Here is a 17,933-nt window from a genome sequence, read left to right as displayed (position 1 = left end):
TTGAGACTGATTTGAATTTTAAATGGATGAGTTGAATTAGTTGGTGAGTCTTGAGAAGAAAATAATTACTTTTAATCCATGAATTCATCCAATAGGCAGCTCAAAATAATCATAAGATTGACACATGAGAAGCTTCTCTGCATGATTTTTTTCCTCACATAACATAATTTCTCTGTCTTGTTTCTATATTTTATGAAAGAAGGAAAGATAAGCAATTTGCCACGTAACCACATAATGGATAAAGGAGCACTAAAAGGTCATTTCAGATTGAACTAATAAATTATTACCCAGTGCAAAACCTAATCTCTAACCTTTTCTGGAAATCTCAAAATTAACTAAATATCAAATTCTTGTTGGAAACATCCGTATTCATTTATTTATCTTTAAGACTAAAAGGATAAAATTTATAATGGAGTTGGGAGAATAATGAGGTGGGGAGTGAGCACCATGAAGTGGGTAGCTACACTCTTTGAAAGTGCAGTAAGTTATGAATTTTCTTTTGATGAGAAAGGAATATTTATAAATTAATCACATGTACAGAGGTCAGTAGCACTGTAGCAGTAAGTTCTGAATTGTAAAAGAAACAAATGGTTCTCAAATTCCCACAAGAAACAGAGTAAACGAGTGACAAACAGACAAAGAAGAAAGTAGCATAAAAGTAGACCTGTCAAGTCACGGTTCCTTTTTATTGTAGTCTTCACTATTTCATATTGTCATATCACATCACACCTGAGTCGCTTCACTATTTCTTTTGTATTTCCAGCTTGAAAAGTTCGCCCCTTTCTCCAAATTCCAGACTTCAAGTACCCCAGTCTGAATCCAACTATTTTGAGTATTTTCTCCTTCATCTGACTTTGAGTGCTTCGCTCTCTCCTCAGAGTATTATTTTGAGATTTTCTTTAGATTTTTGTTTTCTCATTACTTGGTGCTGTCTACTCTTACACTGTAAAACTGTATTTTTTTCACCCCATTTTTACAGTTTTTAATTGTTAAGGCATTGGACCCCATGTGGGTTTGATTGGGCTGTTGCTGATAAGAACAACTGAGGAAGAAACTGTTGAAGAACCTCCAATGCAACCATTTCACCAATAGCGCCACCGTATTTTTCCCTTCTTCCTTGTTTTGGTGCAGAGTGATAGTTCAATCCTGAGTAGACTACAGAAGAAATGACTAAAGATGAAGACTTTAAGCTCCTCAAGATACAGGTCCTCTCTCTCTCTCTCTCTCTCTCTGCCTGTCTTTTGAGGCTCTTTGTTTTTTAAGATGACAAAGTTGGGCATGGTCTTTTCCTTACTGAAATTTTGCTTCTTGTTTGTTTTTGGACTTGGGTTTTCTCTTTGTTTCCTTTTGACAGACTTGTGTTCTCAAAGTGAACCTACATTGTGACGGATGTAGGCAAAAAGTGAAGAAACTCCTCCAGAGAATCGAAGGTAAAAATACTTTCACACTTTAAATGGCTTCTAACCTCCGTTTCCTGTTCCCATTTTCCTGCATTTTGGCTCTAAACTTTGAAAACCTCTTATCATTTTCATTTTTCTTTTCGAGGAGCTTGTGATTTGTTAGTTTGCAGTTGTAAAGTATAGGAGAGAGGACTCTTCCTCTGGTGTCGACCTTGTTTGAATTTTGGAACGCTAGGAATTTTGTTTGACATGGAAAGTGAAAAAGAAGAGGATTTGTTGACTGATGCTGTATGTTAAATAGTCTCACCTGTACTTCTGTAACATATGAGTCGATTGCTCTGTCTTGAGCTGTAGAACTGAAAAATCTGCAGTTGCTTTAAAAGCTGAGAGGTAGAGAACAATGTAACGTTACAATAACGTCCTTTTTTGGGGGTGTAAGTTACAACATCAAAATGCTGTTTCTTCTTCTAATCGCTGTACTACTATTCATCTTGTGTTTTAGTATGTATCAGTCCTGCTTATTTCTTTTGCTCTGTTTCAGGTGTTTTTACAGTTAACATTGATGCAGAGCAACAGAAGGTCACAGTCTCAGGAATTGTAGATCCTGCAACTTTGATCAAGAAGCTGGTCAGAGCTGGTAAGCATGCAGAGATTTGGTCTGCGAAATCCAACAATAACCAGAAACAACAGCAAACAAATTGCATCAAAGATGATAAGAATAGCAAAGATCAGAAGCAGGGTATGATGAACGGTCTCAAGGCCTTCGGTAATCAGCATAAGTTCCCAGCATTTAATTTAGAAGAGGATGAAATCGATTATGATGATGATGATGATTTTGAAGAAGGGTTACGTTTGCTCCAAGAGAAAGCTCATTTGGGTTTGCTCGGACAGCAAGGCAATATGTTGGCTAATGCTAAGAAAAATGGTGCAGGGCCCCCCAACAATGGCAAAATGAACAATGGAGCAAATGGAGCAAATGGACAAGCTGGAAAGAAAGATGGTGGTGGTGGTGGCAACGGTGGAGGAATCCCTAATCAGAATATGGTTGGGAACGGTGGAATGGATCAGAAGAACATGGCAGCTGCGAAGATAAATGCTGCCACCCATTTGGGTGGTGGGCATGGAAATGCCGGTGACTTTAAAAAGGGTAATGACATCAATGCTTTGTTAGCGGGGCTTAATGCTCATGGCCAAGGTTCTGGTGTTGGCTTTGGAGGTAATGGATTAGGTTTTCAAACCCAGATGAACAATAACTTCCAAGGATCATCTGCTGGATTCCCAGCTGGTGGGTTTGAGGCAGGTGGACACCATCCATCAGCCATGACGAACAACTTGCAGGGTTACCAGTTCAATCATCCATCATCATCAGCAATGAACATGCAGAACAGGAATAACATCAATCTGATGATGAATGAGGCAAGGAATATGCAGCCCCAAATGATGTACAACAGGGCTCCTACCATTACTCCCAGCACTGGCTATTACTATGACTACAACAGCCCATATTCTTACCCTAACACTTACCCATATCCTCCTTACACTTGCCCCACACCGCAGCCAGACAACAGTGGTTCTTCTAACTCTGAAACTCATATGTTTAATGATGATGAAAACTCAAACAGCTGTGTTGTTATGTAAGGCAAATGTGGTCCATTTGACTATTTGAGAGAGGTAGCATGCGGGTTGTCTCTACTCTCTAGTTATGTATCTTCTTTCTTGTACCTTTTCCTTAATGGGTTTTAGCTGTCTTAAAAGAATGTTTTGATCCGCTTTTGCAAATGTTTGGCTTGTTTGTCTTTAATCCTTGTTTGTTTCTCATTCCCAATGTTTCTGTGCTCTTTGTTCATGGTTTTTGTTGATCAAAAGGTCTGAGTCAACTTATTGATTGAATGGGTTTGTAAGTTTGGTGAAGGGGGCAGGTTTTCTTCACGTGCGCTGTTTGAATTATTGTCTTTGATTCGGTGGCAGTAGGGATTCTGTGAACTGTAAGTTGCACTTCTTTGACTCTTGTCCGGTGGATAGTTTTAGGAAAGCCCAAAGCCAGAAGGGGGATTCCAAGTGATTAGTTAAAGAGTCCCCAGCCCAGAACGCGCGCATCTGCTTCTGCTTTGCATCTGTGTCTTTCAATTCCATACTTGTAACTGCACTCTCTAAATCTGTTTTCCTGGTCATCATTAAAATCTACAGGTTTTCTGATTCTGCCCATCTTTCTTCTAGCTCTGTTGTCGGATATCTTCTGTCTCCCCCATCTATAGGGGTTTCAATAGGGTTCTAATTCCATGAATTAAGACCAGGATTGGACCAATCTAATAAACTAGTTGATTTCAAATCTAAGATTCCTCTAACTTATCTGAGAATATATATATGCTTTTCAAAATATTTCAGGTAACTCTTCCAGTTCTGCTGGATCTGATCACTAGCACAAGTGATGTGTCCGATTGGACCAGTTCCATACCAATAAGCTGTTAGGTGAGCTGGTTTTGATTGTTGGTGAGACAGCTCCTTTCCCAGTATCGTTTCTAGTCCAAAATTGACTGACATCCCAGCCCATATCTACCCCGAGGCTTTTCTCCCTGCCCTTTCTTTCTTTCATATAAGACCACTTCAAGAATCAACTGTCATGATTACCTACTCATTTGTAATAAAAGTACTGAAATGCTGTCAGCCAACAAGAGACTCATCTCACCATCAAACGAGGCAGTGGGTGTAAACAATTCTCTTCACCTTCATATGCCCTGTAGCCATTTTGAAGATAAATGAGAAACAGGGCGAGTGAAAAAGGAAATGTATTGTTTTTGCCAACAAATTTGAAGGAAATGCCTCGCAATATTCAAGATTCAATACAAAAACTGGTTGATTCATTTAATAGGGAAAAAGTGTGATCGTCAACGTTACTGTTTTTCTACAATATGAAATCCATTTCTTTCCAGAAGCAAGCACTGAGTGGATCAAGATACATAAACACATTGAAGAGGGGCAATTCAATGTTCGATTAAAGCCTATCTCCTCCCCCAGCCCCCTCCCCCATGCATGGGATAAACTCTCAACAAATAAAACCAATGCTATTATTGCCCCAACTCCGGAGTTTCGCCTGATCTGTTGCCACACTCTACTGTGGAATCAACCTCCATACTCGCACACATGCATCTTCTCCTGCACTCACCAGACTGGACTCATCTGTGAAGGCCACTCCGTTAACACCACCCAAGTGAGCACCTTTAATGGTTACTCGACTTGAAGCAGGCTTATCAATTTCGTACATGATAACGCATGTGTCAAGCGATCCAGTTGCAACTCTAGCGTTATCCGGGGACCAAGCCAGACAATTTATACGGGCAGTATGGAACAGCATGTTTTTAAGCTTCACCTGAAAAAGATCAGTTGTCATAAATAAGAATACAATGTCTCTGTTTCAAGGAACCAGATAATTCACATCTAAAAGTATGATCAATATGTCATGTGCCAATGTGACTTCTCTAATATTTCTTCTTGTGGGTAATACTTCAAAAGTAGTTCAATTCAATTAATTGACTGGGGAAAGATTCCTTACCTGAATTCGCTTTCCCTTTTATGAAGTATTCGCAGCGGAAGTCTAGACCCACGTTCTAGTTCAACCACCAAAGCTCTACCGGGGCGATTCCACAATCACTAGGAAAGAGAATGATATCCACAACCCAAATGCTGTGGATTAATGGAATGAAGATAAAAAAACGAGGAAAGGAAAAAATTTCCAAGCCTGCGATTCTAAGAGAGAGGGGAGAGAGAGAGATGGAGCCGCCGTTTCTCAAAGATAAATCTCGTGCGAATGAATTACACACTTACTCACTAATGCGGTGGTTACCAAAATATATAACCCTATTTTGTAACTGCCCTAATAGTGAGTTTCCAATATTGCCCTTGGGCATTTAATTTATTAATCATATTAATAAATTCCAACAACTCCCACTTGCACAAGGGCAAGTGTTAATCTTTCAATGTGTCCCAGACACACTTGTATATCCCAGATATACATATTCAATCTCTCTGCTATGTATTCCAGATACATAGACCTCTTGTGTCCCAGACACACATGTATATCCTAGATATACATATTCAATCTCTCTGTTATGTATCCTAGATACATAGACCTCTTGTGTCCCAGACACACATGTATATCCTAGATATACATATATATATATATTGATCTCTTCACTATGTATCCTAGATACATAGACCACCTGTGTCCCAGACACTAATATCCACAAGTCATACTGGCAAAATGGGTTGTGCGACCGGTGATATACCTGCACGCGTGAGCCCCAAACTAGAAACCTTCCCAGAAGGCCAGAATGGCACATCACTCATAGAAACAAATCAAATAAGCATTAGTATAACACAGTGTCCTAGGTTTATTCAAACTCACCAGACTAAAGGTATCTCGATCTCTCTGAGAGATCACCTTCTTGTCCTTAAAATGTTCACTACTGTAACACATACGGTTGGCGCCGACAGAAACACTTTTTAGGGTGCGGTTGAATCAAACCTTTCCTTTCGCCCCAGACCATCACTACACTTAGGATTGACTCCTTTCCCGGTAGTGCCCCTTTAGGTCGAATCAATTATGACCATAGGTAACACCCCAAAGTAGCCACATCAACCCTTCATTTCATGATGTCGTCGAAAGTCACTAAGAACACTAATGGACCATAAGGTCCAGGACTCACACAATGAGAGGAGCGAGGATCCATCCTCTTATTTCCAATGATCGCTAAGCACACATAGTATGATATATGTGCTATGGTGGAGCATTCTATATACAATAGAACGTATGTCCATCTCAACATCATACGGGTCTTAGTCTAGTCGCAACCTCTTGCGCCTAACCCGAGTTTCTTTATTGTCGCCACCCTAGCGCCACATAAAGTACTCGCACTAGCTCTTATAGGCAACATGAATAGTGGGAACATTCATGTCGATTCTCTTCACAATAGAGAAACTCATCTTGATTCCAAATCAAGGCGACATCATGATTATGAATTGACCTACACAAAGTCATTCACAATCCGTCTCATCTCTGCTCGCCTCCAAGGCGCCAGAGGCGAATGCTCGTGTGAGTGAGCCATTCTCTTGCCTATTGACATATCTTGTTTTATGCTAGAAGAAACACAATCACACAGAAAGTGAATAAAAATAAATGCTGGAATGAACTCATATTACTCATTAATAAGAAAGTCTCGGTACAAAAATAAGTCACAATCTCACGCAAGCCCAAGGATTTTACATGAGAAATAAAAACATCCTTGGCTATAGGTTTGGTAAGAGGGTCAGCTACCATCTGACTAGTAGATATGTGCTTAAGTACAACTTTCTTCCTTGATGTAATGTCTCTAACAAAGTGATATCTCAACTGTATATGTTTGGTCTTTCCATGATACTTGGGGTCCTTGACATAGCTAAGAGCTGCCGTACTATCACAGTAGACAAGGGCAGCCTCTTTGGATGTCATCACAATCTCAGTATGTCGAAGGAATCACCTTAACCAAACAGCCTCTTGAACCGCAGCTGAGCATGCCACATACTCTGCTTCCATGGTCGAGAGGGATATACAAGCCTGCTTCTTGCTACACCACGAAATGGCCCCGCCATTCAGCAAGAAAGCATATCCAGAGGTTGATTTGCACTCATCGATGTCTCCAGCCCAATCGGCATCACTATAGCCAACTAAGCGCAAATCCAATCCTTGGTAACACAACATGTAGTTACTCGTTCCTTTGAGATATCTCAATATCCTTTGACTGCTTTCCAGTGCTCTATGCCTAGGTTTGATTGGTACCGACTAACCAAACCCACTGCATAACAAATATCCGGCCTAGTACACATCATAGCGTACATAAGGCTACCCACTGCACTGGAAAATGGAACTCTTTCCATCTTGGTTTTCTCCTCTGGAGTCTTAGGACCCATATCAAGGCTCAAATGCAAACCCTTCTCCACTAGAGTATCAATTGGTTTGCAGTTGTGCATCTGGTATCTCGTCAAGACATTGTCAATATAGGTCTCTTGAGATAAACCGAGTAATCTCTTTTGCCTATTTCTGACAATCTTGACACCAAGCACATAGCTTGCTTCACCCATGTCCTTCATATCAAATACGGAGGACAACCATTTCTTAATGGTTTCCAATAGCTCCTTGCTATTGCTAGCCATAAGTATGTCATCTACGTACAGTGTCAGAATGACATAATTATTATCGAGATCTCTTGGTGTAAACACGGTGGTCTTCCTCAAGCATGGAAAAACCATTTTCCATCATAGCTTGGCGGAAGCGCACATTCCACTGTCTAGATGCTTGCTTTAAGGCATATATGGACTTCTTAAGCTTGCACACTTTGCGCTCAAGTCCATTTGCTTCAAAGCCTTGAGGTTGATCCATATAGATTTCTTCCTCAAGTTCTCCATTGAGAAAAGTAGTTTTTACATCCATTTGATAAAGCTCCAAGTCCAACTGAGCAACAATGGCTAGTATGAGGCGAATTGAGGCAAACCTAACCACAGGGGAAAAAGTTTCCTCATAATCAACGCCCTCTCGTTGGGTGTAGCCCTTAGCCACTAAATGAGCCTTGAATCTCTCAATAGATCCATCCGCCTTTCTTTTGATCTTGAGAACCCACTTGTTCCCAATTGGTTTTCGGCCTGGCGGCAAGTCAACCAAGTCCCAGACATGATTAACTTTCATCGACTCCAACTCTTCCTTTATTGCTTTCAACCATTCATTTGAGCTTGACCCCGTAAGAGCTTCCTGCACGCTCTTTGGTTCATGCTCATCGAATGAAGTCATCTCACAGTCGATCTCTTCAGGAGTTACCATGTAGGCTTCATCCTCTATGTCGAAATGTCGACGAGGAACTAGCCCGCGCCCACTACGGCGTAAGTGCATGTCAGATCGCTCACCGTCTAAGGTAGCTATCACATCTGCACTCCCACTCCCACTAGGATCTTCTGGATGAACCCCAGGTTCATTATCCAGAATCTGAATCCCTGGAGTGACAAGACCACTATCTTGTATCTCAAAAAATTCCGATGATTCTTTGTTAACTCCTGAAAGAGATGGAAAATCATTCTCCAAGAATGTTGTTTTTCTAGACTCAAGTTCCGTTCTCCTCTCATTCTCATCTAGTCCAATGAAGACATGGCCCTTTGAGGGTTCAGAATATCTCACAAAGATACACTTTCTTCCTCCGGGTCCAAGCTTTCCATATTGGTGAGAAGTAGAGTGAACATATGCTGCACATCCCCATGCGCGCAAGTAACTCAAATCTGGCTTCCTTCCGGTCCACAACTCATATGGTGTGGAAGGAACCGATTTGGTTGGAACTCTGTTGAGGATATAGGCCGCAGTCAGCAAAGCATCTCCCCAATAAGAGATGGGTAGATTTGCTCGCGCCATCATGGATCTCACCATGTCTAGCAAGGTTCTATTCCTCCTCTCAGCAACCCCATTTCTTTGTGGAGTCCCTGGAATAGTAAGTTGTCTAGATATCCCCTTTTCATCACATAACCCTTTGAACATATCGGAGAGATACTCTCTACCTCTATCCGTTCTAAGAGTTTTAATCCTTTTATCTAACTGATTCTCAACTAAGCTCATGAATTTCTTAAAAACATTCCAGAGCTTCTGACTTATAAGAAATTAGATAAATGTGACCATACCGTGTATAGTCATCTATGAATGTGATGAAATAAGCCTGTCCTTTTCTAGTATGCACATTCATGGGTCTACACACATCTGAATGGATAAGTTCTAAAGGAAGAGAGGCTTTCAAAGCCTTTTTAAATGGTTTTCTAGTTGCTTTTCTCGCTAGACATGACTCACAAGGTTGGCAAATCGGATAGTGAACCTTGGCTTAAGAGACCTTCTCTTGCCAACCTGTTCATCCTATCTAAGCCAATATGTCCTAGTCTAGCATGCCACAAATTAGAATCAATACACACAGTATTTTGGCAAACAAAAGCACTACAAGAATTAAATGAATAATCAATTGTATCCAATACAATGAAACCATTCAGAAGAAAACCATAACCATAAACTGTATCACCCAGATACAAAACCAAAGAATTGTTTTCAAATACCTCTGTTACTTTGCCTAGACCACTGAGGTTGAGCTCTCTCCTTCTTGCGCTTGAAGCCTGCACCCTTACTAGTGGTTGCTTCAGCAGCAACTACTTCAGTGTGAGGGACATCGGCCAACATCCGATCCTCCTCTAGCTCAAGGTGCTTGGCAGCTTGATCAAATGTCTTGACCTCATCAGCATGAGTCAAGAAGATCTTCATATGCTCCCAAGACTTAGGCAATGACCTGAGGACTGCAAACTTGCTCTTCATCAGTCTTTTGGCGCCCACATGCGCTCAACTCACTAATCATGAGGACTGCAAACTTTTTGGTTATATGCTTCCTCATGGTGTGACCCTGGTGCATCTTATAACCATCAAATGTGAGTCTGAGCTGGCGGCCTCTTGTGGTGGAAGTCCCTTTATACTGGAACTTCACAGCCTCCCACAAAGACTTTGCAGTCCTATGCTTCTCAAACCGAAGCATCAGGTCATTCCTCATGGTGCTTAGGATATTAATCCTAGCTACCCGGTCTTTCCTCTTCCAGGCATTGTAAAGCTCAAGGTTCCTGCTATACTGTGCAGTGGTACCTTCCTCAGGTGGGGACATGGTCTAGTTTACGGTTTCCAGCATGTTCTATTCTTCTAGGAGATACTGCACCTTTCGGTGCCAAAGGTCATAATACCTCTCATTCGGTTTATCTCCTTTCGCGAAGTTAGCACCAATGCTCTTGGTAGCAGCCATTTATTCTAGAGACATTACATACTAGGGTGAGTTCAACTATTCTAGCATAAAACACAACTCAAGCAACAGCAAATCACACTAGCATAGTCAACCTATGGGATAAGCATTTAAACCAAAAGAAATGCTAAAAAACATTCAATCAAATTCTCATGCAAACCCACATAGACTTATACACTAGCTTCATTCGTGCAAAGAAACATGATTGAAAGACCCATATATAAAAAATAGTTTTATTAAAATAAAACATGCAATCATGTTAAAGCTATGAGGTGGTTCACACAGAACACTTTTACCTCATTAGCTCCCACTAGGCCACATTGGGCCCTCAATGCCCAAACATCACACAGATTGTCGGGCCATTGGTGTCCAATAAGTTAGAAACACATTCTGAACTGGACAGACCAATATCCACAAAAAATCCATCTCCTAGACGGACTGCCGTCCGCCCAGACGGAATTCCGTCTGCCTTTTATGCCCAGACGGATGACCGTTTGCCCAACGGAAATTCTGTCTGGCATTCTGTGACCAGAAAACAACGTTTTTTCTGGATTTTTCATAAACAAAATTTTTCCAAAAAAACGGTAAAACACGTTTTTTCACTCAAAATATCATCCAAAAACACATGAAAAAAATCCAACAATAAATTTTAAACAAAAAATTATCATCATGGATTATCAATTCATGCAAATCTTCATTAGGGAAATTCACAAGGATCTCCCACTCGGATCCGAACCAAAATAAGGGTTTCCATAAACCCTATCAATTCTCCCATAGGTTTCGTTATTTAACCCTGGATTCTCTGTAAATCCTTGATCCTCCCATTGGATCCATACAATAAAATTAAACAATGGGGAGGAACAAAAAAAAACGTGGGAACCAATTGCTCTGGTACCAATGTGGGTAATACTTCAAAAGTAGTTCAATTCAATTAATTGACTAGGGAAAGATTCCTTACCTGGATTCGCTTTCCCTTTTTTGAAGTATTCGCAGCGGAAGTCTAGACCCACGTTCTCGTTCAACCACCAAAGCTCTACCGGGGCGATTCCACAATCACTAGGAAATGGAATGATATCCACAACCCAAATGCTGTGGATTAATGGAATGAAGATCAAAAACAAGGAAAGGAAAAAATTTCCAAGCCTGCGATTCTAAGAGAGAGGGAGAGAGAGATGGAGCCGCCATTTCTCAGAGATAAATCTCGTGCGAATGAATTACACACTTACTCACTAATGCGGTGGTTACCAAAATATATAACCCTATTTTGTAACCGCCTTAATAGTGAGTTTCCAATATTGCCCTTGGGCATTTAATTTATTAATCATATTAATAAATTCCAACATTTCTCTTCTTGGAATTGAGGGTTGCAAATCTTTCCGTCCTTGGCAATGAAGAAAGGATTAATTAGAGGACAAAAGGAGGAATGGAAACGACCCAGGTAACCAAGGAAATAGAAGAACATAAACAGGAATGCAATGGATTATCATAATCACCCCAACTTAACCCAAAAAAAATTTAAAGAGAGAGAATGAAAAAGGGAAAACAATCTACAGCAAGGAAATGCAGCAACAGAAAACACAGAACACAAAAGACAATAAAATGCAGCCAACAAGCTTCAAGATCAGATGAGCAGCATCCCCCTGTTATTCTCCCAAATCATTTTCAAGATCATATGTTATGATGACTTCACAAATAACAAACCATTTGAAGGAGGGAGAAGATAAAATAAGATCTGTTGGCACATGATGTAGAAACAAGATTAGAGAGCTGCAAAAACCCATACACCATCCCAATGAGAATGGGTAAATGAGGACACAAATAAAATAAGAATATCAACAACATAAAGATACCACCTCTTACCAGGCTCCTATCTGTGATTACCAGATTTGCTCACTAAAAGTTTGAGATTTGGAAGTTCTTCTCCTTCCACTAGTTGTAGTACTCTTAGACCATCAATCACAATTCCATCCCCAGCATACTCCCTAACAAAAATTTCAGTATATGATGGCTTTTGACTTCTCACTAAGTTGAAGAAATTTTTCTCTCAGGTTTTCCATCTAAAAATATATTTCCCCTAGTTACTTCCAGCGGACTAATACTTCAGGATTCAAAGACCGGTATTGTACACCAGATTAGTGGCTGCTGATCAAGTCGAACAACCCTGATCTTCAGCCAATTTGCATGGATGTCAGCTTTGATCCAGTCAATAATCTTGATTGGCTCAGAATCCTTGAAATCATAGTCATGATCATTTTGAAAGATCACAAGCATTCTGCAACAACTAATGATACTGTGATCAACCTCATAAAGCAATTATAGCACCACCAACACTTTCAATGAGCACTTACAGCATCTATATTTATCTAATTCAAGATTAGAATCAGAGTTTCTTCCATTGGAGAAAGCTCAAATAAAGAAAACATGATGCTGTAGATATACCATTCAGAGCTTATTGTCAAAGAACGAGAGCAATACAAAGATGAAACTAAATTGGTGGTTTTTCGTTACCTCTCGAGACACAGAGTCCCAAACAACAGCTTCTCGATTAAGATCCCCCGAAGCAAACATAGAAGCATCAGGGGAGTAATGTATGACACTTATGGCACCCCGGTGCTTCTCAAGAACAGTTTCTTCAGTAAGCGTATCACCTTTGATAGAATACACATGCAGTTTACCATCCTGTCCACCCACAACAGCTTCACTCCCATCCGGTGAAATTGATGCTGCAGTTACAGAAAACCCGAGGTTGACTTTTGAAACTACTTCTGATCCACGAAGTAGAACAACTCCTGAATCAGTTGAAATCAAAGCAAGTTCAGGACACTTAAACGCAAGGTTCAGGTCCTTGGGCTGACTGCCAACATCAATGGATGATGCCTCTCCACATTGATCCCCAAGCAAAGGAATCCTCATTACCTTATTTTTGCAGGGAAAGGAAAATAATGAAGTCATGGAAATAGAAGTATTAACAATGAAGCTTGTGGTACAGACTATGATGATGACTTCAACAGAAAAAAAGAGAAAAAGAATAAGATGAAATATTATAAATGAATGCAGAGAGATTTGCTTCCAAACAGTAGAAAGCTTGTAATGACATGCATTTGCATTTTGTGAAGCCATGCTTAATATATGATCCTATCTTATAGATGCGGATATCACTGAAATAGTTGGAAGAACAGGAAATACCATATTTTGCTTTATAAAAGGGTTTCAAATCCATATGATAAGGGCAAACAAGCAACACTTCCATCATCCAGTAGGGTTTGTATGAAAGGATTCAATCATACTAGTAACATCAAAATACCAGTTTCCTTCTAAAGCAGAAATATGGTAAGTCGACTATGTGTAATCAGATAAATTTGAACCTTCTTGAGGTAATACATATTTTCCCAAAAGTAAAGAAAATATTAGAGTTTGAGATGGTTTATCTAGGAAGTTGCAATTCCATATGTTTGGGACTTGAAGTTACAAATAGATGCCCATGATATATGTGGTCCTCATAGTTTGGTTTCCATTACTTTAGCAACAAAAATCAACTCACCAAACAATATTGCTTCTGAGAGAGCACTCAGAGAGATATTGTGATGACATTAACATTCCTTACTAAAAATGCATGACAAATATGAAAGTTAATAAAGGAAAAATTTTAGCCATGACAAAGTTTCCCATATGTCTCCTCTATCCATGTTTTGAATCTCACAATTTGGTACAAACTTTGCATTGAAATTAAACTTTTATGAAGTCATGCAAATAGCAAGTCTGTTGAAAATGCAATGAAGATCCCAATCCCCCCCCCCCCAAAAAAAAAAAAAAAAAAAAAAAAGAAATGATTTTTTTCCCCCAGCAGATTTAGAGTTAAACCATACACTTTCAAAAAGGCAAGGCATTAATGCAGAAATCTAGATTCAGGCTTGTGGTGGGGCACATACAAAAAAGAAAGCCCGCTATGATGCAGTCCCAAAACCCCAATTTAATGAGGGCCACTTCTTACAATTTTTTTTAAAAGAACCAACTCATATGGGGTCAAGAAAGGGTTTCTTGAAATTCCAGTCATGGACTGGTGATGATATCAACTGGATTTAACTAGTGACCTTTGAACTTCCTGGTTGGGTTAATTGAAATGAAGTCGTATCAAGGCTGATGGGGTGTTGGTTTTGGAGAAATTAGAAGGTGGAGTATCTGGTGGGATTGGAAAGGTTTTGGAGACATAGGATGAAAAGTTATAGGAATAGGGCAAAACTTGGAGGAGACGTAAGTAATGATACAAGGATATGATCCCCCAAGTTTGGCTTGGGTTTGGATGGTTAAATTAAAAGACATGAGGGTTCTTGTTATAGGGGTATGAGGGAGTACGAAAATTCAACAAAATATTTATGTCTTGAAATCAGAAGGTACGAATGGAGTCAATATGGGATCTAAGGTCACTAGGGCTGGGGGGATGATGTACCTAAGGTGTGGGACAGATCTAACAGTTACATAGGCGTTGATTTGACCTTGAATTTTGGGTGTCATGTGAACTACTAAAATTCAAGGAAATTCAAGAAAAATAGAAAAGATAAAAAAATGTGATAGGAAAAGGGGATTGAAGTAGGCTGCCAGTGATAGCTGAATGGAGCCTTAAGGATGGAATACTGAGATGGACAATTAAGGCTGAACTTTAAACTTCAACCACTTGTAGGTATCAAGGCTTGCTTTCACCTTAGAAACTTTCTCAGCCTTGGATCTATAGATCCCAATCGATAGAACTAGGACTTACTGTAGACTGGTTCGTTTATAGTAGTAGTAGTTTGGTCTATTTCGTCAGTTTATTATTGTTACTTGTTTCCCAAGTAAGGGCATTTTTGTAATATTGTATTTTTCATAACATTATAAATAAAAGGCTTAGGAATCACATTCATTCTTTCAAGCTATTCTATCATAGTCGACTCTCACAACACTTACTAACAAATACACGATAAATTACTCGAAGATAAAAAAATAAAAAAATAAAAATTCTTTCTTCAACAATCAAATATGCTCTCTTCCCTTCAAGTGGCAAGGTCAATTTATACATGATACGCTAGAGTCCTAATCTGATGTGGACTTCGAGTTGGACTCTAACTCAAAATTAGAAACTAACTAGCCAACATTAACTCAAGACTCTTAAAACTTAAATAAAACATAAGAAAATACTATTCTGCCCTTATAAAGTATACTATTTAGATCAATTAAAGCAATTAACTAAACTATTTTCCTACTTAGTTTAGGTACTAAACTTTTGGGCCTGTAGTATAGGCCCATAAGCACATAAACCTACTAAACAAAGGCTACCACCTATATCTGTCAACCAAAGTTGATTTTTAAGGAAAATAGGCCAACTAGGGGTGCTGGATCTTCATCATGCTACTAGCTTTTACGGGGTCAAACAAGACAGACATTCATGAAGAGATAAATTTAGCTAGACTTCAAAATGCGTCGATTTTCTTGCACCTAATAATAAAATTGCAGATGTAAAATTTCTCAAATGAAAACCCACAGCTCTAGGATTGTGGCATAGAACAAGTATAAGAACCAGAACAAAAACAAACCTGACGAGGGCTGAAATTGGTATATCAGCATCAACAAACCAAACCTGATGTCTATGAATCTTCATCACTTACCTTATTATCAAATGCTGATGAAACAATCTCTTCTTCAACAGCAATAAAGCATTTAATTTGAGTACTCTCTTTCCTTTCCATTCTACCACTGTAACCGATACCTTGAATCCACCTGACTATTACACCATCATAGCTGCTAGACAAGATGACCTTTGGGTTTCTCTGAAGTACAGATAATGAATTGACACTCTTCATGTGACCAGAAAATGATACTGGAGATTTTTCTGGATCACTTGCTGAAAATAAATTAATTTTACCACCAAGGGAAACAGTAACAAGATGGTCATTCTGCCAAAGACATCCAACGAGCATATCATCCACTCCTGAACCCGGACATACCAGTGTTTTCTTCACCTTCCCACTACCATCCTCGGAGATTTCCCATATTTTTGCAGTTCTGTCAGCAGAAACGGTCAGCACCTGAAATATTTAACATATTTTGAGCGGGTAATTTATCGTTACTACTTTGACTCAGTACACAACTATGCAATAGATGAGATGCACAAGCATTGAGAGGGAAAAGGGTGTAAATGAAGGAAGAGATACAAACTTTGCTAGTTTACCTGTTTACCATCAGGACTCCAACTAACAGCATATATGCTGCCCTTGTGGTCATCTTCGGATGACAGCTCTCCAACCTTTTCTCCGGTCTTGCCATCATATATTATACCCTTCTTATCTGAGCTTACAGTGATGAACTTGCTTCCATCAGGAGAAAATCTGACACAATTGACAAAATTTGAATGGTCCCTGCAGATCCAGAGGAAAACTTTCAAGAATGCAGTGTACCATCACTTGCGTAGTAGCGACACTCTTCCTCCTAATGCAACTGTCAGAATGCAGTATCTCCACTTATTGGTACACTTCAAGGTAAAGAATGCCAATAATTCTAGTCATTTGCAGCCATAAGTAACTACTTCCAACAGAATACAAATAATACGTATGGACTCAGTCCTTCAATGCAACTATTGCAAACTATAGTCCTGGTAGAGACTTTGCTTGTTTTGAGCTGCATGCCATAGATGTGAGTTTATTATGGTTAAATTGAAGCTTTCTGTTCTTCCTAAAAATTACTTTTCAGTTTCTACTTCTTTTTCTCACATGGGTTTTAAATATCACTAAAAGTCTAAAATAATGTGATCCTGATTAAGATGTTAAAATGGTACCAACACATATTCGGAATAGAGTAAACAAACTGAAGAATTAGGAGAAAATACATAGGATCAAATATACAAACCAGATTAGGTTTTTATAATCCTGGTCGACTTCTTCTGCTAAAGGGTATAATCTATGCCAAAATTTTCAGCAAGAGCCAATGGCAGATCACCTGATGTGGACACATATGTATTAAGGGGTTTAGGATAGATCAAACTCTGCCAGAATATTTATTTATTGTACAAATGACCAGAAGACAGAAGTTGGGCAACAGGAGATTAAATCATGTGACAAATCTCAGGAGAGATTCAAATTGCCCAACAGTAAATTTAAACATGTGCTAGATTCAGGCCAAATAGATCAGTAAAATATGCATATCAATCCTAACTCTCAAGTCAGAAAAATCTAATCCTACTCCAAGTAGGACTGTATCTAATAACCAGAAGAATTGAGATCTGAAACAGATTCAGAAAGAGTGTATTGTTGATTGACTGAAGATTACCAAAACCAGAATTTAAACCATCAGATCAGAACAACTTCAATGTGAACTAGAGAACTTCAAGGTATTGAGGAGTGAAAGAAAGCTTTTGGGTTGGCGATTCAAGGTTTTGGGGAGAATAGGTTGAAAGTGGTCGAAGATCCAACGTTTTGGGGCGAAAGAAAGCTTTTGGGACTTCCAGAAGAAAAAATTACTACCCTCTTGATTGGAGGAACCTCCAGATCTAACAATGACAAGAAAAGAAAGAAAAGTGTTGGATTCTATTAGGAGTCTAATAAGAGTTTGTATAGGAGTTAAATTAGAGTTTACATTCATGTAAAATTCTATTCCTTGTAATAGTCTACTTTCCACTTAATTATAAATAGAGGGCTTAAGATCATGGATCAATAAGCCATTCTGCCAAACATTG

General features: G+C 39.3%; 2 protein-coding genes across 2 annotated transcripts in view; one reads left to right on the top strand and one right to left on the bottom strand.

Annotated features, from left to right (window-relative positions):
- The first annotated feature begins 683 nt into the window (after positions 1-683).
- Positions 684-3,349, top strand: LOC149024896 (uncharacterized). The gene is made up of 3 exons (XM_089145094.1): positions 684-1,205; positions 1,355-1,430; positions 1,942-3,349. Exons 1-3 carry the CDS (start codon positions 1,167-1,169, stop codon positions 3,036-3,038), a joined length of 1,212 nt encoding a protein of 403 aa, XP_089001220.1. The 5' UTR covers positions 684-1,166; the 3' UTR covers positions 3,039-3,349.
- Positions 3,350-4,092: 743 nt separating this feature from the next.
- Positions 4,093-17,933, bottom strand: part of LOC149024895 (actin-interacting protein 1-2-like) — a 54,475-nt gene continuing 40,634 nt past the window's right edge. The window contains exons 3-6 of the mRNA XM_089145093.1: positions 16,434-16,620; positions 15,871-16,290; positions 12,740-13,147; positions 4,093-4,767 (exon numbers count right to left, since the gene is read on the bottom strand). Coding sequence (XP_089001219.1) covers positions 4,510-4,767; positions 12,740-13,147; positions 15,871-16,290; positions 16,434-16,620 — 1,273 coding nt within the window. The 3' untranslated portion in view covers positions 4,093-4,509. The remainder of the gene's footprint in view (positions 4,768-12,739; positions 13,148-15,870; positions 16,291-16,433; positions 16,621-17,933) is intronic.

This window comes from Hakea prostrata, chromosome 2 (assembly GCF_041222555.1).
Source record: "Hakea prostrata isolate BN-2017 chromosome 2, UWA_Hpros_2, whole genome shotgun sequence".
Classification (NCBI taxonomy): Eukaryota; Viridiplantae; Streptophyta; class Magnoliopsida; order Proteales; family Proteaceae; genus Hakea; species Hakea prostrata.
This window is presented reverse-complemented; position numbering and strand designations above follow the sequence as displayed.

What these genes read in the sequence shown, in the direction of transcription:
- LOC149024896 (XM_089145094.1), top strand. Translation starts at nt 1,167, where the DNA reads ATGACTAAAGATGAAGACTTTAAGCTCCTCAAGATACAG. An exon ending in TTAAGCTCCTCAAGATACAG is followed by an intron (nt 1,206 to 1,354) that starts GTCCTCTCTCTC and finishes TCCTTTTGACAG; the next exon opens with ACTTGTGTTCTCAAAGTGAA. An exon ending in ACTCCTCCAGAGAATCGAAG is followed by an intron (nt 1,431 to 1,941) that starts GTAAAAATACTT and finishes GCTCTGTTTCAG; the next exon opens with GTGTTTTTACAGTTAACATT.